The sequence below is a fragment of the Furipterus horrens genome, unplaced genomic scaffold (genome assembly GCF_987537825.1).
Source record: "Furipterus horrens unplaced genomic scaffold, mFurHor1.1.pri manual_scaffold_5, whole genome shotgun sequence".
Taxonomy (NCBI): domain Eukaryota; kingdom Metazoa; phylum Chordata; class Mammalia; order Chiroptera; family Furipteridae; genus Furipterus; species Furipterus horrens.
Genome location: NW_028327175.1, coordinates 146,784,866 through 146,810,088, shown reverse-complemented (window position 1 = coordinate 146,810,088; position 25,223 = coordinate 146,784,866). Strand labels below are relative to the sequence as shown.

The following is a 25,223-nucleotide window of genomic DNA, read 5'->3' as shown; positions in this document are numbered from 1 at the left end:
AAAACTGACAACAGCCATCCTTTGTCAATGAATCAAAAGTATAACTTCTTTTGTCAGATTGGCAAAAAATAAAATATATTTTTGATATGCCATATTATTGTAGTAATTAGTTTATATGTACCATGAGATGCAAAATGTTGAAATCTATTCTAGGCCTTATTAATCCTTTGTAAGTCAGTGTGGACAGATTATAAGGTTTTTTCCTAAATTCAATATAAATAAAAGGACGTGAGAACAAGAGAATCTGTGGGAAACAGAAGGGAAATCAAAGAATGGAAAAAAATGAGAGCAGAAGAGACAATGAGAGTGATAAAGGCAAATTTCACCTATTTCATTTTCTTCAGGTCTCAGTCTGTTGTAATATGTGTTCACATGTCAAGAACAAGAGGTAAAATAAAAAATATATAAATTTTCTATAGGGATACTAGATTTACTTAGAACTTTCCTCTTTTCCCTTTATTAAATTAAAATAAAAATTGTCTTCAAGGTCCAAAAACTTTTTTTAATCACTCTCACAAGAAAATAAAAATAAAAAAAAAAAGAAGGAATCCTTTCTGCTGTTATTGCTTCCATATCACAACAAAACACAGTTGCCTTAATTCAAGAAAACAAGAGTATATATGCCAAGAAAACTTCTTACTTGTTTTTTATCTTTGAAAGCAAGCTGCTTTTGTTGGGGGATAAAAACGACACTACATATATAGTGAAAATTTGAGTCCCAGAGGATTTATGTTGTGATTTTCAATTCCAGCTCACTGCATTCGACGCAGACGAAGGTTCGAATGGGGAGATCTCATATGAAATCCTGGTTGGGGGTAAGGGAGACTTCGTCATCGATAAAGAAACAGGGCTTGTCACCATCGCTCCGGACGTGAAATTGGTAGTTGGGGCGACGTACGCGCTCACGGTCCAAGCATCGGATAATGCTCCTCCTGTAGAGAGAAGGTAATTTATATTGGAATCAAAGCAGTCTTTTATCACTCCCATTTAACCCCATAATTAAATTTAAGAAGCACAGCAAGCATTCTTTTATCCTATAAACATCTAAATTAGATCAGAAAACCAGAGAGACCGGATTCTCAGGAACTGCATATTCTTATTCGGTTCAACTGTTGGAAAAGGATAGTAAAGACAAGATTAAACCACAAAATAATTAACTATAATTTCACAGATATGAAGGATGCAGGTCTATGTTCAGCGGTGGAAACTGGGAAATATCAGAGTCATGTATCTAATTTACTACTGAAAAGCAAGGTTGATGATAGTGGGAGGTCAAACATATAATAACATGGAATGTCTCAGGGTTCTGAAGCCGCCTTTCAATATCTGGGTAATTATTTTTCTCTTTCTCTCTCCATATATATATATATGTATACACAGATATATATGTATATATGTACATATATATGTGTGTGTATTCCACCTATAGATTAGAATTAGAATTTATAGAATTTTTTAGAATATATCTATATTTATTCTCTATGTACATATTTAATTAGACAGGTAGATAGAGTGAGTGAGAGGGTACAAAGCAAAATATTTCTCACTGTTACTATTGCATTTAGCTAGTCTCTCACCTGAGATATCTTTTATTAATGTCTTGCTTATTTACAGATTTTTAGAATGCATTTAAAGAAAATATGAATGAATATCTATATATTCCTGCACCTTGCTGGGTTTTTCCCCACCTCACAAGAAATTCTGGGGATATCTTTCCATACAAATACTGGATAATTTCCTCAAAACTTCTTCACATCTACATAATATTCATACACACACACACACACACTATATATATATATATACACACACACATATATATGTATATGTATGTATATATGTGTGTGTATATATATATATATAACTTTAAGAAATTCACTGTTGATGGAATTTTAAATTTCAGTCTCTCTTTCACTGACGATAAAGAAATAAATAGCATTGAACATACATAATTTCCATCGTGTGCAAGTATATCAGTAAGATAAATCCCAGAAGTGGGACCGAAGCGTAGGTTTTAGAGGTAATTGCCAAACTGTATTCTGTTGGGCTTGAAACAATTTACAACTCCAACTGCCAAGTTGAGAATGGTTCATTCTGCCCAGTCTCCCTAGATGTGTGTAACATCAAACATTTGGATTTTCACCAATCTGATAGGTAAAAAATAGCACATATTTTGTATACATTTGCTTATGAGTTAGTTTGAGTATACTTATGTTTAAGAGCCAGTTCTATTACTCTTTCTTTAAAATATGTGCTCATATCATTATCCATTTTTCTATTGATATGTTAAGCCCAGGTTACAATTATTCTAGGTTTTCTTCTAACGATTTTTTTAGTGTTAATACTGTATGTTTAAATCTTTGTTGCATTTGGGATTTATCCTACTATACAGTAAGAGGTATTGATTCAACAAGATTTTTTTCAGGATATTATGCCATTTTTCATGCTTAATATAGAGGAGGGGGACAAAAGTAGATTTACAGTTGTTAGTATGCAAAACATAGTTTATTTTTGTATTATTATTATTATATTATTATCCATACAAAGACTGTAAATATACTTTAGCCCTGCACTGAATATTGGATAGTTAAATTTTTTCTCACTAATTTTGTGTTACATTTATTATATCATGCATTTTTTATGTGCATGAATTTGTTTTTGACCTCCATTAGCTTACCTATTTTTTCATAAGTAATTGTCACACGGTTTTAATTGCACATATTTTAAACTGTACTTTATAATATGGTGATGCTACCTTACCTAAATGTCCTGGTTATTCTTTCTGTTAATTTTTTTCTTTGAGTTTAAACAAGTTAGTTCAGTTTTATGATTTTGCAGTTGTCAGTTGATTACACTATATTATCCAGATTCACATTTTATAAATAATGATAATTTAATATTCTCTGTCAATTAATTTCTTTTAATTTTGTTAGTTCTCCCAGTAAAAATGCTTGTTTTGTTTTTGATTTGAGTTGGAATGCTTCCCATGCGTCTTCATTTTATTAGATTCTGTTTCTTTAAAAAAAAACATATTTTATAATGTTAAAATATTTATTTTTATTTTTATTGAGTTTTTAAAAATGAGAATAATGGTTTATTCAGGTAAAATAAGTATCTATCATCTATGTAGACAGTAATGACATTTCTTCTTGAGCTAATGGTATGATAATTGATCTTAATATAGTTGATTCCTAAATAAATCTATTTTACATTTTTTGTCATGACTTCCACTACTCTGTGACATTTAAAATTTGGAATAAGCTGCTGGATTATGTTTATTATTTTGTTTGGTAAAAATAATGAATATTTTTCTTTTTGAGAAATTTTATGAAGATTTTATATACTAGTTATGTTACCTCATAAAAGAAAGAAAGAAACAAACAAAAAAATCCACAAAGCAATATAAGAAATAACTAACAACTTTAACAGCAAGTGTGGATGATTTGTCTCTAAAAATAAAATAAATAAATATATAAATAAAACAAAAATAAATAAAACAAAAAACAAAAATGAATGTATAATAAATTAATAAACCACAAGCTAATCAAATTTTAAAAGTAAAATAAATTTGAGTTCACATAATAAATTCTAAGAGGAAATAATACAGAAATAGAAGAGATTAAATGAATTATAAGAAACAACTTTGCTTTATTAATGCAAAATTTGAAACTATCAATGATGTGGATAGTTTTTGAAGATCTAATTTACCAAAATAGATCTTCTAAATTTAGAAATATTAAGAGACTTCCGGCCAAGATGGAGGCTTAGATGGACGCGCTAGGTCTCCCTCTACAACTAGAGAGGAATACAACTACTTCAAAACAAAGGATAACTAGAAATTCCAGAAAATAAAACTACACAGAAGCCCAACATATGAAGTTATAAACCAGCGGCGCCCTTTGGGCAGGTAAGAGCGAAAGGGGGTGGCGCTGTTTGCGGTCGCACCTGGGACAGCAGCGGGGAGAACAACCCCGGCTGCAGTCGAACCCCCGGCAGCTCGCGACCCCAACGCTGGGGAAAGCAGCCACCACATCGCCTTGAACAGTGAGGCCCAGGGGGGCGGGAGGACGGATCCCGGTCTCCTAGCGGAATAACTGTGTGAATCCATCTTGGACCCCCGCCCCCAAAGAAAGCGCCACAGGGCTGCGAAATAGGTCGCGGACAGGCACCGGTCGCTGGATTGTGACGACAAAGCACCACGGCACAGCAAGAAAGGTTGCAGATCGGCGCCGGTCGCTGGGTCATTACGAGTACACAGGCACTGCCCCCTACAGCCGGCCCAAGAAAATAAGACGCATCTGTCAAAATGAGGCAGACAACTATAGAAATCCCGGTGGCACAGCTCACCAGGCAACAGATGGAGAACCTGACAGATGAACAGATAAGAAACCTGTCAGATGCTCAGTTCTGGGCCATTGTTATCAGGTGGCTTACAGAATTCACAAAAGATCTGGAAAAAGATGAGAAAGAAGCGAAAAACACTCATAACGAAAGGAACAAAACCACATATGAGACAGATGGTGAGGAAAAAAAATCCAGAGTTCATTTCAACAAACTGGAATATGGAGAAGGAACAAGCAGTCAACCAGTGCAGAGAGAAAAAACGGGAAGCAACGATGAGAGGATCAGAAACCTCTGGGACAGCTATAAAAGGCCCAACATAAGAATCATTGGTTTGCCAGAGAATGAGGAAGATGAACTAGAACTTGAAAAATTGAGTGAAAATATAATAAAGGAGAACTTCCCAGACTTGGGGAAGGGAATAGACTTGCAGGTCCAGGAAGCAAGGAGAGTTCCCAAGAGACTGGACCCAGGGAGAACCACTCCAAGACACATTATAATCAAAATGTCAAAAATTAAAGATAAAGAGAGAATCTTAAAAGCAGCAAGAGAGAAGAAAAGAATTATGTACAAAGGGGTCCCAATTAGACTATCAGCTGACTTCTCAAGGGAGACCCTGCAGGCAAGAAGGGACTGGCAAGAAATATTCAAAGTAATGAAAATCCAAAACCTACAACCACGAATACTCTATCCAGCGAAATTGTCATTCAGAATAGAAGGACAGAGAAAGTGTTTTCAGGACAAAATAAAACTGAAAGAGTTCATTAGATCCAAACCACTGTTATATGAGATGTTAAAGGGATTGGTTTAGAAAAAGGAGGATCAAGACAATGAAATCTAAAATGAAAACTGCATCGCAAGAAACAACAGAAGCTAGGGAATTGAAACAAAGGCAAACTAAACAGGCAACGAGAGTGGAAAAAGAACTATAGGTACGGGGAACATATTGGGGGGAGGTCAACAGGGAGGGGGAATGGGGAGAGGGAGGGAGATGATATAGGAATTAAGGATCATGGTAGGAGGGAATGAAATAGACAGAGAGAGGTTGAGAAGAACTGTATGCACAACTAATGGACATGATCTAAAAGGGGGGGACAACTGGAGGGAGGGGGGCCACCGGGTGGAGGGGAGCAGAGGGAAGGGAAATTGGCACAAATGTAATATTATAATCAATAAAACACATTAAAAAAAAGAAATATTAAGAGAACAATCTTATAGAAGAAATACAAAAAGTGCTCTAAGAGCTAAAACCCAAAAATATACCAGGAGTAGGCAAATTGACACAACTGCAATGAAACCATTGAGAGTATATCTTTTTTCTCCTTTGTGCCCTCTCCCAGAGCAGAGAAAAAGAGGGATTTTTCTCTCCACACCCCTCTTATCATTAATCATGAAGATTTAGCAAGTGGACCTCTAGTTTCTCATTGATATTTCTAGACTATTATTCACCTTCTCCTTAATATTCTCCCTTTTAATATCTTAAGAATACACTACCCATTACCCTTCATTGACACTGTCATTTACAGATGACAAGTCCTTTTCCCACAATCGCTTCATCTCTTTATCCTCACTTCCCACCATTACCTACAGACTTACAGGTCACTTTGGAAGAGTTTAGTTCCTGGCATGCACTTCAATAGTACTTCGGTCAAAATTCTTGGTGACTTCAATAACCAATATGTGGTTTAAAGCATCTCTAAACTTGCAGTGTCTCTGGTTAAACATCCTTAGAGCCACGCTCAGTGTCTTCCTCCATCCCTCCTTCCCTCCCTCTCTCCCTTCCTTCCTTCCTTCCTTCCTTCCTTCCTTCCTTCCTTCCTTCCTTTCTTCCTCCCTCCCTTTCTCACACACTCTCTCTCTCTCTCTTTCTCTCTCTCTCTCTTTCTCTCTCCCTCCCTCTCTCCATCCCTCCCTTCCTAAATCCTCACTTAAGATCATGTTTATTGATTTTATAGAGAAGGGAAAGGAGGGAAAGAGGGAGAGGGAGAGAAACATCGATGTGAGAGAGAAATATCTATCGGTAGCCTCTCATACATGCTCCGATTGATCGAGGACCCAACCCACAACCCAGGCATGTGCCCCAACCTGCAATAGAACCCACAACCTTTTTGTTTACAGGATGATGCTCCAAGCAACCAAGCCACACCAGCCAGGGCACCTGTGTTTCTTTCAAACTCTGGATGTTATCTTGAGCAACAACTCTAAACTCAACCTTAATAACGTACTAAGAAACCAATTCCTATTGCTTTCATTATTAACATCCTGGTCCAAACTCCCATTCTCTCTGGTTCAGTGTTGAATACCTTCTCTAATTATAAGTCTCATTAGACTTTTTTCTGAGCCCACCTGCAAGATTCTGGTAACAATATGATCTCCTCTGCTCAAAAATTCCAGTGCTTTCACATTTCATTTTGAAGTAAAAGACAAAATCATTTAAAGGGTCCTTGGAGGCCAGCACAGTTTGCCATCTGCCACAGGCCATGAGACACTTCCTCTTGTCACCTATTCCTGTTGACCTGGTCTTCTGCTTAGTCCTGCTTTTCTTAGTCCACTGTATCAGAGCACTGGTCTCCTCTCTGTCCTTGAGGCTTGCAGCTACCTTCAAACCTTTAAACTTGATTTTCATGACCTTCATCTCCTCACAGAGTACAATAGATACTTCCTCAGATTTCTCCATGGCCTCCTTTCCTCCAGGTTTTACCCAATTTACTGCCTCTGGAAAGCCTTTTCTGACAAGTATTCATAATTGCAACAACCTCTAAGTACTTTCATACCCCTTTCGTGGCATTATTTTTTTTCTACTGCACTTATCACCATGCAACATGCTGTATAGTATACTTTCATTTAGAATATGAAGTTTATCGTCTGCCTGGCCCCCTCCCCCTTAGAGTCCTAGGTAACAGGGAAAAGATTCACTGTGGTTTGGCCGTCTTATGTGTTCAGAGGCCAAAACAGTTCTTGGAATGTCCTGGATTCTTAACAAACATGTTTTTGTTTTGTTTTGCTTTGTTTTTTAGGTTCTTAAAAGATATGTTTTGTTTTTAAATAAATTAATTGGAATAAGGGACTGTATAATACAAAACTCAAATATCTTTTTTGGTTCCCAAAATACAGAGGCAGATTTAAAATTGTTCTCCTCTTCCCTCCTAGTATACATTAATTCTGTCTAGTTTTGTTTCAAATAAGTAAAACAAACACATAAACAAACAAACATAGGTGCCTGTGAGAATAAGATTTCCTATGCAGTCCAGCAAATCAATATTATGTAACTACCATTTACAATGTTATGTTCTGAGAATATAAAGATAAACCTAGTAAGATCATTTGCAGTTCAAAAAAATACAGTAAAGTGTAGAAATAGAAATATTAAAAAGTTAAATTAATTTTATAGGGTAAATTTAAGGTTGAGATAAATTCTTGGTTTTCTAGGGCATTGATCAGAACACTTATAACGAAGGAATACTTAGAAGGCCTCCTAAACAAGATTAGTTTAGGTAAATGAGTAGAGGTTGTCAGGTGAAAAGAGTATGCCACATTACTTTCTAGACTTAAAGGTCTGAAATAGCTTGGTGCTTATAGGTAATTACAAGTCAGTCAGTGTTACTGAGGCAGAGAGATCTGATTAAGATCACTGGGTAGAAGTAGGAGGGGCCATAAGAGGAGTTTGTTAAGGCAATGGCAGGCAATCTAGGACGGGATTGGCCGAGAAGCTGAATGTGACTAGAGCCAATGGAAGTAAAAGGAGGGCTGGAACTTTGTCAAGCTTTCCTGGCTCCTGAGCTGGCTATTTCTCACAGTCTCTGGCTCTGGCTCTGACTAGGGCTCTCTCTGGCTCTTGGGCTCTCTTCCCTGAGGATGCCTGGATGATCGTGCTGCAGCTGCCTGTGTTTCCCAATGGATGGCACTTTGGATGGGAAGGAACTCTGAGCACAGCCTGGCAGAGGGTGGCAGTTTTATTCTCTGGGTATTCTAGAGGGAAAAGGGCCTGAGGCAGAAGCCTGCCATTCTTCTTGAATTGTGTAGCTTTTTTGTATTATTTTGTTTTAGTTTGTAAACTAATCCTACAGAAACTAACAGGGGAATAATAGAAGAACTCGGGTGTTAGAGTTTAGCCTTAATTAATAGGGTTAAGTAATTAAAGCTGTGACTTGATAGGCTTAAATGACTACTTTTGAATAAAGACTATTTTCCTTAATCACCAAACCTTTGCCTCTGGGATTTTGCCTAGAGGGTGGAGGTATGCAGCAGGACCCCAGTAGCTGTTTGGTAACATTACTAGTACATAAACTGTGATTAACATGGGGGAGAGGGGGTAGGGAAGAGAGTAACAGGCCATATCATGAACATTTAATTTGCCTTGTTAAGAAACTTGGACTTATCCAGTCAATGGAAGAAATCCTTGGAAGAACTTTAGACAGTCAAGTGAAATTATTTTACTTTCAGGAAAATCACTCCGTTGTCCCTATAGCAGAGAGATTTCAGGGCAACAGAATTTCAGTGAGAGAAATTAGAACACCACTGGAGGAGTCCAGGGAAATCATTGTTGCTGATGGCTTGAACTGGAAGTAGTGGAAGAAATAGAGAAATGGAATTGCCAACAACAACAACAAAAAAATCTCACAGGTTCTTTTTCTAGATGTCTGGATTGTGCCGACATTAAATGGTACACATGGTTGGGTGAAGGAGATGAGTTCTATTTTGAACACATTGAGTTCAACATGACCATAGTTCATGTAGCCAAAGAGCAAATGGATGTATATTCATGAAGGTAAGGAAATAGTTAAGGGGTGTTTCCTGTGAAGAGACATATTGAATACTTTTATGTAGTGAGTAATTACAGAATCTAAAATATGAGTCAAAGTTTGAATGGATTTTAAATAATAGCTTCATTCATGCTGAGCTATTATGAAGAGGAATTAAACATTATTGATGCTACTTAATTACCACACACTAGGACCAGCAACCATGCAAGCTACTTTATGTACAAAATTTCTAATCTTAACAATATTATGACTCTTGCATAACTATATCTATTTTTGTGCACCAAAATATAAGTCTGAAAGAGAATAATTAAATTGGCTAAGCCCTCCTTTGCCCACCCTCACATCTGCTCAGTAAACAAGTGCTAGAATCATAACTTGAACTCAAGAAAGTTGGAATCTAAAACCTCCTCCTCCACTCTGTTCCGCATCCGTAATCTTGGGTAATAATTATTCTTGAGAAAAAAAATTCAACAATTGCTTAACGAAACTAATAATGCTAATTATAAGAATGAAGGCACCTATTGTTTTATCATTTAAACTGTAACGCTCTTGAGTAGTCATTAATTTATATTGTATTTTTTTCATTGAAGATAGTACTAGACTAAACAGATCTGATCTAATCTAATGTTTTATATTTTATAATGAATTGTTTTTAACCACTTTATTATTTAATGAGTGAGATTTTAAAATCCACTCTTACTCAGGTTCTATTTGGAAGTCATATCACTGTTGCCTAGAAAAGCTAATGCCTACATTAATCGGTACAATACAGTTGACTCTCGAACAGTGTGGTGTTTTGAGACACTGACCTCCAGCACCATAAAATATCTGCATATAATATCATCTGTTCTCTTCATAAATGGACTCCCAACCATGGAGCTGACCCTGAACCAACTTGGGTATTAATTGTGTGGATCAATTAAACTGTTGTCAATTGAAAAAAAAAATACATATAAATAGACACAAACAGTTTAAACAGGAGCTTTTCATGGTCAACTATAATAGGTTTTTAGTTGCATAAAATTGTATTCCACTCCAGGAAATAAAGTGCCATCTTCAGAATACGTATATACAGGTCTCTTTGGTACTATTAGGCATTTAGTTGACCTAGCTGCATTGTTTCCTTTATAAACAATGGTTTGGGCACTAAAAAATCAGTCAACAATGTTTGATCAAACATGAGGTGAGACCTGCAAAGAATATACCTCCATTCTACCTGCTGGGATAATATCAAGTTCCCTATAGTTAATGACATTTGTTCTTTTCTGTAGAAAAATTAATCCTTCAAATTGAACTGAATTAATCCTGTAAATGAACTGAAGAGTGAGGATTTGTTTTTAGTATTTCCATATGTGAGGAAGATGCTATTGGAAAATTAGGAACATAAATGTATAGATTGTGATATGATTTACAAATTGACCCAGCCAACAAGAGTGGCATGTAAACCTAAGTAAATAATATCATAAAAATATAATAATTTATATTATTATTTTAAGATTGACCATCTCCACTCATAAATGTAAGAACATTGACTCTCAAAATAAGGTTGATATGAATTAATTTTTTGTTATGCTGATTGAGTACACTAGCTAAATATTAAGAGAGGAAGAGGATCAACAGTCTATAATTTTTGTTTTGTTTTGGGCTATTTATTTAAGTCTTTGATAAACATAAGAGGACAAATAAAAAACTAAAATGTTAAAAAATAGTTAAATATAAGCATATAGTATTTATTGGTATATGTAGGTCTCCTTATACTTATGTACTTAAATTAAATTACATAAATATGTATTTAATCTTATGTGATTAAAATACTATTGGATACTTATGAAGACATAGAGAATACAAGACAGTCTCTGCCACTACCACTCAATATCTTATAATAAAATTATTAGAAAATGATTGGTGCATGGCATGTACTTTTTTTGAGCCTCAATTTTGTTTTTCATGGAATCTAAGGCTGTATCTAATAAACACAAGATTAAGTCATCCATTTGTAAATAAAAATGTTTCTTTACATTGTGAATATACTTTAACTTTGCACGATATATTTAACATTAATAAAAATAGAAGTGGCATTTATTTTAGCAAAAATTATGGAGTTTCCACAATCCTTAGCTTCTTGGGGTGGCACCAGAAATATAAGATGAAATCTCCACCCTTATAGCATTCAAATGAAGTCACAGATAAACCTGGACATGTAATAGTAGAGAATTACAAGTACGAGATAACTTGGATAGGGGTGATACTGGTATAGCTAAGCAGAGGGAACAATTAAAGCAAAGACACAAACACAGGACAAAGCATGATGTGTTGTGGGAACTATATATTATTTGGCATATCAGAGCATATCATTAACTGGCTTTAAATATATCAACCAATCTCTATTGTTGTCAAGATGAAGTGTAAATCAATCATTATTGTACATGAGTGATCTGCCCCTTGCCCATCTCTCTTTGCCCTACTTATATCCTTTTTTTTGTAGTCATACAAATCACATGGTTTTCTCATTTATTGTGCTCTAACTTTGCACCTTTGTTTTCCCCTGTCTATAATACCCTATGGTTTTTATACCTACATACATCTTGCATCTTAAAACTGTCCCCATAACTTCCCCTGAGAAGTTTCTCTGGCCTCCTATGTTTATTTTAAATCTGAATCTTTGCTTCCTACAGATTCCACTATGTACTTTAAAAATAGTAATATAGAACCCGTGAAAACTGAACTGAAAATATAGCTTTTTCTAGCCCGATTTTGCTGGGAGACAAAGAACAATAAAAAAGAAGGTAATTTCTCTGTTTCAAGTCTACTGGAGAAAACAATATAAACATTTGTAACCTTCATTTTAGAAACAAGGTAGAAATGTAACAGAGTTACAACTAAACACCTCGTAGAGTGTGTTGACACATGTAATAGAAAATTGCGGTGTAGATTATATAATCCACTAAATACATCTCATTACTACTGAATATTATTGGCATATCAAAAAATGACATTTTTATCATTTTGAATTATACCACTTGCAGAGTTCAAGCATCTTAAGTCTATCTTATGAACTGTTTCTTTATTAATATTTTATTGTGTCTTAAAAAGATGTACCATGGATGAAGTTTTATTCATGATATAAATAATTAGCCTGAATCGAAGACTTAAAACAATTTATGAATTCCTGAAAAATAAAACCCTTCATTTCAAAATGAGGATGTTTTAACCTCACACACAGAAACACACATATCAGATAAGTAAAAATTCTCCAATATACTCCCCAAATTTGTTCTTATGTTATGCAGGGAGAAAGGGCAGGCAGATTTTGAATTCAGAAGCCTTGCCTTTTAGTTAATCTGCTATTGCTAATTAGTTTTATAACCTTGATTTAGTCACTTAATCTTTCTGATTTTCTAATTGTTTTTGTAAAATGAGAGATAAATTAGTGGGTTTTAAGGTCTTTCAAAAATCATAAGATTATCTGAGAAAATATATAACCTCTCTTGTTCTGCTTTAACTTTCATTATCAAAAGAAAAAAAGAACAGCTTTAAAATTTCCATTTTTAGAAATAGATATTTATCTACATTCTATTGGCCCCATTACAAAAAATAAAATTGTATTACTTAGTTGCTCAGTTTTATGCATTTAATGCTAGGTATAAAACACACTTATAAAATATTCACATAAAATATTATTTATCTAGTGACAGTCCTGTTTTATTATGTACTTAACTGATGCTGTTAGTACTATTTATTACAGAATTATTGGTACTATTTTATTGTTAATATTATTGATATTTTGTTCTAGGAAACTAACGCTGACACTATGCTGATATTAGGGATAAAAAGGAGATAGCATTTTAAAAAGCAATAATCCTCAAATACACTAGGGCTTGTTAAAACACATTGTAACAATTCCTAGAATTTTAAAGATGAAAAATGCAAGACTTTGAAATGTGATCTTCCTCTGTACTCCCAGTCCAAGGGAGTATAAACATAATTAGTAATTCTAGCATTTGAGTTATTGTGGAAAGGAGCAGTAGAAGCAAAGGAGGTGAAATAGGTAGTCACACTGGACCACAGTAATTCACTGTCCTCTGTTTTGGGGTCTAGGGTCCTTTTTATTTTGATTTATAAGTTTCTTCTCTGTGTCAAAGACATGCCTCATCTGAGTGAGAGGTCTTTATTGTAGAATGTCAATGTAAAACAGTTTAACTGTTTATTTTTTATTTTAATTGTATTTTTTTCCATGGTCATTTAGTCCCCTTATGCTGCACTCCCTCCCACAATTACCACACTGTTGTCAATGTTCATGAGTCATTTTCCTTTTTCCTCAGTCCCTCCACCCTCTAACACCCCCCTTAGCTGTCAGCCTGCTCTCTTATCTATGAGTTTGTCTCTATTTTCCTTGTTAGTTCAGTTTGTTCATTAGATTCCACATATGAGTGAAATCATATGGCATTTGTCTTTGTCTGGCTAGCTTCTTTCACTTAATAATGTTCTCCAGGTTCTCCAATGCTGTCATAAAGGGTAAAATTTTCTTCTTTTCTTTGGCTAAGTAGTTGTTCATTGCGTGAATGTCCCGTAGTTGTTTCATCCACTCATCTACTGATGGGCACTTAAGCTGCTTCTGTATCTTGGCAATTATAAATAATGCTGCAGTGAACACAAGGGTGCTTATGTTCTTCTGAGTTAGTGTTTTAAATTCCTTCAGATATATTCCCAGAAGTGAGATTGTTGGGTCAAAAGGCAGATCCATTCTTAATGTTTTAAAGTATCTCCATACTGCTTTCCACAGTGGCTGAATCAGTCTGCATTCCCACCAGCAGTGCAAAAGGGTTCCCCTTTCTCCACATCCTCACCAGCACTTGTTGTTTGTTGATTTGTTGATTATGGCCATTCTAACCAGTGTGAAGTGGTGTCTCATTGTGGTTTTAATTTGCATTTCTCTGATGATTAGTGACGTTGAGCATCTTTTCATATGTCTATTGGCCATCTGTATGTCCTCTTTGGAGAAGTGTCAATTCAGATCCTTTGCCCAATTTTTAATTGTTTGGTTTTTGTTTTTGTTTTTTTCGGTGTTGACTTTTGTAAGATCCTTATAAATTTTGGATATTAACCTCTTATCAGATGTGTTGCAAATATGCTCTGCCATTATGTGGATTGTCTTTTTATTCTGTTGATATTTTCCTTTGAGTGCAAAAACTTAGTTTTAGATTGATATAACCCTTTAATGCGAAAGTAGTCAAAGAGGGGAGAATAAGAAAATACACAAGTAAGTTTAATGTAAAACATACTTCACAAGTGAAAAGAGACTCATATTTTGGTAGAGAGTTGTTATTATTATTATTATTATTATTTTAATTGTATTTTCACTTGAGGATATGCTTCTTGATTGTAGAGAGAGGGGAAAGGAGAGAGGGAGATAGGGAGAGAAACTTCTATGTAAGAGAGAAACATCGGTCTGTTGCCTCCTGTATGTGCCCTGACCATTACCAAACCCGCAACCTAGGCATGTGCCCTGACTTGAAATCAATCCTAAGACTTTTAGGTTTAGGAGACATCACCCCAAACAACTGAGCCACACCAGCCAGAGCCTGGTAAAGATTTTCAAAAAAGTATTCCAGACCAGTAAGCTGAATTCTAAAGATCCAAGAAGGATCTAACGTTTTTATTGTAATATTTGAGTTTGGAGTACACATGTGTTCTAGGTTAAAAAAAAACCTGTTAATCAATGAGAGAACCTTTTACCTATAGGGTTATTGAAGAGATCTTTTGGTCAGTGTGTAGAGAAATCCCTTAGGCTAATAACTTAAAAAGCAGTTGAGAACCCTGGCTGCTGTGGCTCAGTGGATTGAGTGTCGGCCTGCGAGCCCAGTGTCGCTGGTTCGATTCCCAGCTAGGGCACATTACTAGGTTGCACGTCAGGTCCCCAGCTGGGGGCGCAAGTGAGAGGCAACCACACAGAGATGTTTCTCTCCCTCTCTTTCTCCTTTCCCCTCTCTCTAAAAATAAAATAAGTGAACAAACAAATAAATAAATTATTTAAAAAAAAAAAAAAGCAGTTGAGGCTGTATGTTTTACTTTTCAAGAGCATTGGTCTTCAAAATTGTGTGTGTGTGTGTGTGTGTGTGTGTAGAGCCCTGTGTATCTATGGAAAATGTAGATTCTTATATCCCAGACCAAAAGATTCTTGTTCAGTGTGTCCACACGCTAAGTCCAATCACACTCTGCTCTGGGGAGGGGGAGGGGGATACTATGCCTGTAGGTGTTTTCTTTGTTGTTGTTTGTTTATTTTTAATTAATTATTTATTTGTTTGTTAGTTTGTTTATTTATTTTTTTAGAGAGAGGGGAAATGAGAAAGAGAGGGAGAGAAACATCACTGTGTGGTTGCCTCTCACTCGCGCCCCCGACTGGGGACCTGGCGTGCAACCTAGTCATGTGCTCTGACTGGGAATCAAACCAGCAACACTTGGCTCATAGGCCGATGCTCAATCCACTGAGCCACAGCAGCCAGGGTTGCCTGTAGGTGTTTAGCATAGAAAAGTGAAAGGATGCCATTAATATGTCTAAACTATTATTAGGGATAAGAGAACTAAGGTAAGTGCAAGCTTATTTACACAGTTCCATAGAATAGTTTGAAAGCTTGAAAAATTATCAAAAATAACTGATAAATATGTTTTATATGTATGTACATATACATATATAAACACAAACATACATACATATAAGCATAAATATGTAATCTTAATTAATTCTTATGTTTACCTTAGATATCATATAATATTATTATCATTTTAACAGTTTGACTGTTAAAAATATTTTTAAAAGAAAAATTAGAATTTGATTAATTTTATTGGCAATCTTTAGTAATGTTAATAAAATCAGAGGCAAAGATTAGTACATATATTTTAACCGAATGACATTTTTTTAGATTTTAATTTAAAATATGATTACTTTGGAACAATATTGTAATAAACAAAGATTTTTTAAAATCACTGCAGCTTTTCGTAAGTGCTTAAGAAACTAGTCTACTGAGGACAAGTTTAGAAACAATTTGGATTTAGGCATATTATAAGGTGATGAGCTGCGAAAATATTTAGTGCCTATGATCTGTATTTTGCTTAAAAGATGTTCAAAAATAGACGTTTATTATAATGATCTCATAAAATTATTTTGGTGACTATGTCTTTAATTGGAACATTTAATAAAAAGAGCTTTGAGCTACTTTAAGAAAATTCTAACCCCAAAATAGAAATGATAATAAATGTAGTTTGAAGAAATAGTCATGATTTTGTTAAAATAAGGTTAAAGCATACAACTCAGGCAGTAATGATGTTCTTCAAGATAAAAGAGAAACCTTGTAAATTGCCAGTGTTTCTTCTCTACAATTCTTAAACATCTTTCTACTTTAGCTTTTGTTCTGTAAAGAAATTGCAGTGTGGTCAAAAAGGGTTGTTTATGTCAATTTAAAATTTTTCTTCTTATAATAATATATTATCTTCTTATTTTCCCAAAATTTTCTATCAGTGGAAGGTTTTAATTAAATCTAATGTCTAGCTTATCATATTGTTCTCATTAAAGAAGATTTAAAAACACATTATTTTTGCAACTATTTGTCCAGTGGTTACTGTATGATCCTGACTCTTGACATGCACTTACATTAAGCCTTTGATGTCAGCAACATAACTAATTAAACAGCCCATATTTTGTACTGTGTGTTGTTTCAATCAATACTTCCCCTGCTGCTTTAATAGGGAGAGAGCCCCAAGCACAGCTCATATTAGCTAATATTTACAGAATGTTTGTTTTCTTACTGTTAAAGAGGCATTACAAAATAAAGGTGGAGGTCAAGGCAAGTTCATTTATTAACTTCATTTGAAAGACGTTTTTTTTTTTTTTTTTTTTTTAATTCATACTATTAAGATAAATAGGAAAAATTAGTACCTGAGGCATTTTTTCCCTCTTATTAAGATAATTTCATAAAACCTTTATATTTTGGTGGTATCTTTTCTTTTTCTATCCTTATGTTCTGAATTATGTTATTATTTTCTACAAAAATTCAAAAATGTGTCTCCTGTAAACCCAATAACAGACTACATAGAGTCATCTGCCATTAAATGGGGTTTAGATCTTTACCCATCTTGTTGCCTTGTCTTTCTCTGCAGGCACTCCATCTGCACTGTGTACATTGAAGTCCTTCCTCCAAACAATCAAAGCCCTCCTCGCTTCCCACATCAGATGTACAACCTTGAAATCAGTGAAGCCATGAGGGTTGGTGCTGTTTTGTTAAGTCTAGAGGTATGCTTCTCAGTGTGTGTATGTGTGTGTACAAAGTTTTATAGAGCAAACCTTGAAGAATAACAGGCTTATATTTGTGCACGGGGGAAAAATTCACATGTCTGCTTACACTCCAGTGAATGAAAAATCCATCTGGAAAGGAAAGCAGGGGTAATATGGATGGAGGGTTTCCATGGCTAATCTATTCTATTGATTGCCACAATTGAAGAACTAATGTGAGCTGGCAGGGATTAACTGCAATCATTACAAGAGAGAATGGAGGGAATGGAAACATGCACTTGAATATTTTGTATTTTGCATCTAGAGAGTCTGCAGCTGACTATTATTTTCTGTCTTGGCTTCCTTTGCCCTCGCAGGATTTATTTTTGCCACAGTGTTGTATGGAGATAATAACTTTAGATGCACAGGCTCTTGGTAGACATTCTAATTCTGATTCAGACAGCTTCATTCTATGGCATAGGAAAATCTTGTGATTGCTATGCCTCAGTTTATTCATTTAGATAAAGGGGGTAGGCTTACGTGATATTTTCATTTGCAGATTCAGAGTCATGAGCATATATTATCGATAACTTGTGGGATGATAGCTTGTTTTTCACTACTTGTGTGTTCTTGAGTAAAGCACATCTGGTCAGAAAAGGCTGTGTCTTCAACTGAATTGGCAGCTTCAAGTTGGACTATATATGGTGGTGGTAACTGCCACTTGCTGTAAAAATTCTAAGGGCCATGACATGACATATTACTTTACCAATGGATGATCAAAGGACAGAGAGTTTATCCTCCTCTGTTGTTACATGGGAATGACAGGAGCTGTTGACATGAGAATTCAGTAAGCTGACCTTGAAGGTTGATTTAGGAAAATCCCACTATCAATGTTTACCATCAAAGGAGATGATCAAATAATGCATAGCTATGCCTTGCTCAAATCCCGTTTGAATACTGACATCCTTTCACTCGAAACCATGATTATGTAAAAGTGAAGATCCCATGGAGTGTTTGTATTGGAAAGGATATAAAAATAATGAAACACAGCAAGCACATGTGGACAGTGAACCCCATAGGAAGTAAATGAGAACTAAGAACAATTGAATGAATTCTCATCATTTCCAAAATAAGGCTCAATCCATTATATCTCACTTATTATTTGAGGCTGCTAAAAATTTGGTTGGCATTACCAAATACTTTTCTGTGCCTCTGTTCTATTTACTAGGTCTCTTTTCTTCAAGTAACTAGAAGGAGTTTGCTTTTGTTGTTCATTTACTATTAAAAGACAATGGAAACAAAATTATATGAAAGTAGACTAATTATTAATACATAAATTTGGGTAAGTTTCATGGACAAAATAAAAGAAAAAAAGAAAAAACACCGCAATTTCTTTACGAAGGGAAAAACAGCTAGTTTAATCACTAAAATAAGAAAATATGGAAAACAAAATATTAAGAATGTGCATTTAATGAAATTATTTTATTTACATACAGGGGAATTTATTTAAACAAATATAAAGAAAAATACATATTAAATATTTTAGAGTTAGGCCAAAAATTATAAATGTTTTACATTTAAATATTCCACATTAACATACCTATATGTAACTTTCTATAGGCTAAGATATAATTTTACTTGTGAGATGGCTCAGGTTTCATTTAATACATACCAGAGAGATTTTGGAATGATATTATAGGGGAATACTTCTACTTGAGAATTAAAGATCAAAGGAGTTGGCCATTTTCATATCTCAAATTTCTCTAGTACAAAAGCTGAGAAAATGGTTGAAATGACATTTCTATTCACCCTTGTGCTTCTTGTAGAAGAAAAAAAAAAAAAAGGATGCCAATTGCAGTGGTGGTCTTTGTTAGAAAGAACTTGGGTGGAACCATCAAGGCATTTTTCATGGACCACCAGCCATCCACCTTTGCTCATGATCATCTGAGACTGAATTTAAATAAGTGACCTAAAATTCAAAAAGCTTCCATCTAATTACTCTCCCATAGACCTTTATTAACAGAATACATTAGAAGTCCTCCTAGATGCATCCTCCACTTTTTCACACAGTACAATACTACATACTGCTGAATCACTGCTTAATTTAGAAAGTCAGAATTTGTGGGGAAATAATATCTTTGAAAAGAGAGCAAACTGACTTCAAAATAATCATGTTTGACTGTGATCAAAATGATTTTTTCCAGACAACAATTATTGTTTCTCCCTTTGCCCCTTCTTCCCCTTTTAGTTTTCTTTGTATTTTATCTAAAAGTAGTTTAAGGGGCTATCATTTTCCTCAGTGTATTAAGGCTGTTTTGCCTTGCTGCTGTATTGATGGTGTTGAGTAAACTAATATGTTACCCAGAACTCTTCCTTTTCAAACTTCTATGCTGATTACGGTTAGCATTATATTGGACTTTTTTTCCAGAATGTTTCTATCTCATTCTGACATGCTAGCGAAACTTGTTCGAATGGAGCGTTGGAGCCAGATTGTGCTGGAGATCAAGAGAGCCAGTTGCGTGCATCTCTCCCCAACTCCATGTTCAATTACGTCCCTTTGTTAGCTTGAAATTGATCATGGTGGTTGTATTTATGTCACAGAATTGTGCAAATGCAAAAAATCAGTATCTTCCACACCAGAGCCTGTTTTTCAACCTTTATCAGCCCATCAATGGATATGTAGCCAATTTCCCAAATATTGAAATGAATTAAGTCCAACAGCTTTCTCTATCCTTGTCTCTCTGAAATCATGATTCACCTTTGTCACTAAAGATTGACATTATTCTCAAGACTCACATTGTTTCTACCATGGTTTATTCAATATGAAATAATTAGATTCTTTTACACTGCTACAACTAGTTGAAATATCCAGTTATTGACAGTAAATTTATTCTTAACTGTGAAGAACAAATTTTAGTTATGAACAACTTTTGAATTAAATGACCTATTCAACTGTTGCTGGTGATATCTTCCCAAAGGGAAATTCAACCCAGCTTTGCAAAAGAGAAACAAGCACACAAATGGGAATACAGTGTATGTATGGCCGTCCTTGCACAAGTGTGTTCCTTTAAGGTTTAAGGATTGGGATTATAGGGAAATAAGTGCTGGCAAGTCTTCCTTGATTTAAAAATGTCTTTCTCCTCATGCGCTAATGTTGCTACCACTCTCTATTTTATTAAAACATGAACTTATTTCTGAGAACGAGTGGTAGTGGAAACAATAAGTTACTTGAAATAATTTTTTTTTTTTAAAGAAAAGAATGGGGATAGTATAGCACACACAGGTTGACAAACTATAGCCTGCATTCTGTTCATATGGCTGGTAAACCGAGAATAGTTTTCACATTTCTAAATGTTGGTTAACAAAATATAAATAAATAAAAATTAAATAAGGTAACAATAAAACAAATATAAAATAATATTTAGCTATCATAAGTAGCCTAATTTTTTACTAATATTATATAGGAAAAATATACTGACCACTACAGCTTAATGAGTGTCATTTAAAAACAAACAAACCCCCGTAAAATATCATCTATTATGTTTAAATAAAGTATAAAGTCATCTCTAAAACAAAACATATATAAAACATATCTTCATAGCTCTAAGACCTAACATTAGTTTAGTATGTTAAATTTAATTAAGGGATAATTTATTTAAATTGTGTCAAAATACTTTATTATGAGATGGATCATATATTTGCTAGCTACAGACAATACATTAATTATCAAGATATCATGTGTATATATAAATATTTGGGTCAATATATTGGTCAATAAATATTTTGTTAAATAAAATAATGGAGACTAACTTATTCTTTGGTATATACTAGAAAGCAGAATTTTAAGACTTGGGGAAACAGTAGGGAAATTTGTAGTCAGTGTAGGAAAACAGAGATTAAATGAGATAGCATGTAAGCTGCTCGCTCAGTGGCTGTAAAAGAAGATATTTAATTTATGGTAGTTATTTCTATTCCTAGTCTCCAGGAGAAACATTATCATTCTTTTTTTTCTGTTAACTCATAGTAAGATTGAAGATTTTAAAAATAAGCAGGAAATACTGGGCATTTGGAATAATGAGTAGGAGAGTAGAATGTCAAAAAACTTGGTAGAATGGATACATTTTAAAGAATATATTTACCCACTTTTTGATTTTTACTAACTCTTCTATTGCAAAGGAATGAGCCCTTGGAATTTAGAGAACAAAGTAACACTTTGGAAGCCCAAGAAATGCATGGTAAAGCAATAAATATTAATATTAACAACATTAACATCTAATTTTAATTGAATGCTACTATAAGCCAGGAAGTACACTAAGCAGTTGAAACTTCCTCTTATTGTATACTCTCAGCAAAGCAGAAAATAACTCTTTTAATGTCAAATAGAACTCTGCTGTAGAGTGGGGATTCCAAATCAAGCTGTACGACCTTAGAGCAGTGGTTCTCAACCTGCGGGTCGCAACCCCTTTGGGGGTCGAACAACCCTTTCACAGGGGTCGCCTATGACCATCAGAAAGCACATATATAATTACATATTGTTTTTGTGATTAATCACTATGCTTTAATTATGCTCAATTTGTAACAATGAAAATACATCCTGCATATCAGATATTTATATTATGATTCATAACGGCAGCAAAATTACAGTTATGAAGTAGCAATGGAAATAATTTTATGGCTGGGGGTCACCACAACGTGAGGAACTGTATTAAAGAGTCTCGGCATTAGGAAGATTGAGAACCACTGCCCTAGAGTCTATGTGCTAACCATTATTTATTCTGCCTTTCTTAGAGACTGAGATTTGCTTAGTCCCCTTTGCTTTGCTGAAACTTGTGAACAAGTCCTTCAATAGCAAGTAGATCTGCACACAAACTTAATCATTCTTTTCTGTCTAAGATGTACTTGGTCAGCCTGGATTTATTTTCTGTGGTTGCTTCTTGATTCTCTACAAAATTGAAGAAAAATATTTTACAGAAAATGTCCATTGACACTGGGAAAACTTAATGTAGCCACTGCTTTAAACTGTTGGTTCCACCTCTCAGAAGAGGTGGCTGATGCTGGCAGTTTGAGTCCCTTTTCTTTTCCTGGCTTCTCCTTTCAGTAAACAGCAAAGGAAAGTAAAGCAGCTCAAACACAAATAGCAGGAGAAATGAGACAATGCTGAGAAACAGATAAAAAAGATGGATGTTGCCATCCCTGGTTACCTGAGAAAATATTGTGAATATTACTAATGAAACTACTTGAGTATGAGACTGCTTGAATCAACTTGGAGTGTGCATTTTCTTTTCGTCTTTATCCATTTTTCACATCTTTAATAGTTTCAGAAGTTATAGGATTTAAACTGCATACCTCAATGAGTTATTATTTTTAGTCCTAAAGAAAATGTCCTGCTTCCTTTATCGCATTCCAGAGTTGATCCATTTCCAGAACAGTTTGAATAAAATGCAAGCTCTCCTATAGCTTGCCCTTCTGCATTGATAAGGCCTGTCTTAGGTGCTCTTCTGTTTCTCTGAAATCTTCCAAATGTTTTCAGCATTGTGGGAGTTCTTTCTCTCCTTTCTTTTTTCTTCTTTTTTTCCTTTTCTTTTCTTTTCTTTCCCTTCCGTCCTTCCTTCCTACCTCCCGTCCTTCTTCCTTCCTTCTTTCCTTCCTTCCTTCCATGAATATTTCTCGTAAAATGGGACATACTTTTCCCTGAAATAACATAATAGGATTTTATTATTCATGAAGGTTCACAGCTGGTGCAGGTACACATAGACGTAGGCCTCTTGCCACAGAATTTGCAGTGTCATTTATATTACGGGGATCACTTTGGGGATGTTACTTGGAGATTTGCCCTTCTGCCACTAAAGAAGCTTTTCTTTGAGCATTCTGGTTCTTTAATGTGTTGCTGCAAAGATTAACACTGCAGATTATACAAAAAGATGGCAATGCCTTCTTTAATTTCATAATATGTAACTTACTGTATTTAGTAGGTTATCCTGATTTTGATGTGTGAGAAATGAAAGTCATTTATTTTCCTCTTTATTTTCAGTTCCTGAAGTGGAAATTACATTTTCTAATCTTTCCTTACACTATATTTCAGGTGGCTCTTTCATCATTTGCATTATGTTGTATCAAAAGAGTAATATCACTGGATATATGTTAGCAAGTTAAAATACATTGAATATTAATAGTAGTTACTTGGTTCCAAAGTATAATTTCTATTTAGTAGGAAGGATAGGTATATGAATAACTAATTTGAGAGAGAGAGAGAAGAGGGAGAAAGAGTAAGAGAGAGAGAGAATGTCTTACAATGCCAGCATCTGCTTATTAAAAAATTAAATTGATATGGTAAATTTTTCTTCTTTAAAGCAGATGTTCTGTTATGTCTAAGTTTCAAAAAAACAAATAAACAAACAAAAAAACAAAAAACAAAATTGGCGCCCTTGACACTAAGGGATGCATATTATCTAGGGATGATTTTTCATCTCTAGAAATATAAAGCTATCCAAAGCAAAGAAAATATATGTTTTATGTATTTTCTATTCATATGTTTACTTTTCTCTTCTCAAAGAATAATGTAGTCCCATGTAAATCTTCCATAGACTACAACATGCTCATAAGAATAAAGACAGAGAAGTGACAGGGAAATTAGGAAAAGGAGAACCCTATGTATGATACATTTAAAACAGTTATCTCCTAAATCATCTTATCATTGACTCTTTCTTCCTTAAGAAGGGAATAAAAGTGATATCAAATATGTGAAATTTTGCCCCAGAACAGCTGTAGACTATAGCTCAAATGCATGTTTTAATAGAGTTAGACTTCACTTCTGTCTCTGATTTGCACTTCAATGAGAAGTAGAATATATAGGAAATGGGTGAAAATAATCTCATTTTTTACTCGTAGAGGACTGGTAGCTTAGAAAACTTGATAGGGTGCCATAAATAAAGACATATTCTCAAATTCTTTTGAAAATAATTAAGAACCTAAAACTAAATTACTAAAATGACATAGCCTTTTCTGATTTCATGAAACATAAAGCATAGGCAGTGTGGCTGGTTGGACGGGTGGACACAGCGAACGATTTGTGGTTTGTATTTAGCAGAGAGGCAGAGACTCTTCAGCAAGGAGACCCTAGCTTTACTGTGCCCCCCCTCCTTCTCCATATTGTCATCACACACTTGGATGAAGACGTGTACAGCCTTCCATCACCACATCTCCCAACCTCAGCACCCGTATTCATGTGTTTTGTTTTTAGTCCTGTGATTACCATTTTACACTGCTTGTTCCTATCTAACCCATTTTCTCCACTTGCACACTAGACTAATGCTTCTCAAGTCCCTGTAATGATGCACTTAAATGAATTACTAGAAAAATGAAATGCAAAATACAAAGAATACAAGCCTATTTTTTACTATTAGATTCAACTGATATGAAATCTCTATCCCATTACTTGAAAAAAAAAAATTGAACTACTCTCAATTTTACTCTAGAGAAATTTTGGCTGAGTTTCTTATATTATTATGATTGCTAACAAGCACTTTGTGGAATGATACTGCTCCGTGGACCATCCTCTGAATACCACTCAGGACTGTTACACAATTTGCAAGACCCAGTGCAGAATGAAAACCAGCACTTCTTAAGTGGGGGTCCTTTGCTGCAATCCTAGAGCCTGCCCACTCTGGCCTGTTCAAGGACCTTGCTCCAGCTCACCATTTTGCCTTTTTGCATCATAAGCTTTCTTGCTCTACGGGCTCAATTCCATCAGCATGAAAATCTTCTGTCGTATCTCCCAATTCAAAGAACAACAACAGCAACAACAAAAATTCTCTTGATTCCATAAACTACTCTAGCTACTTACCCATTTCTGT

At 34.7% G+C, this 25,223-nt stretch overlaps 1 protein-coding gene across 11 annotated transcripts in view; it reads left to right on the top strand.

The window, feature by feature from the left end:
• Nucleotides 1-25,223, top strand: part of PCDH15 (protocadherin related 15) — a 686,961-nt gene that overhangs the window by 399,370 nt on the left and 262,368 nt on the right. For 10 of the 11 annotated variants that reach the window (XM_090279288.1, XM_090279289.1, XM_090279283.1 and 7 more), the window contains 2 exons: nt 752-945; nt 17,259-17,391. In XM_090279288.1, coding sequence (XP_090135414.1) covers nt 752-945; nt 17,259-17,391 — 327 coding nt within the window. The remainder of the gene's footprint in view (nt 1-751; nt 946-17,258; nt 17,392-25,223) is intronic. The other variant, XM_090279287.1, reaches the window with a different exon arrangement.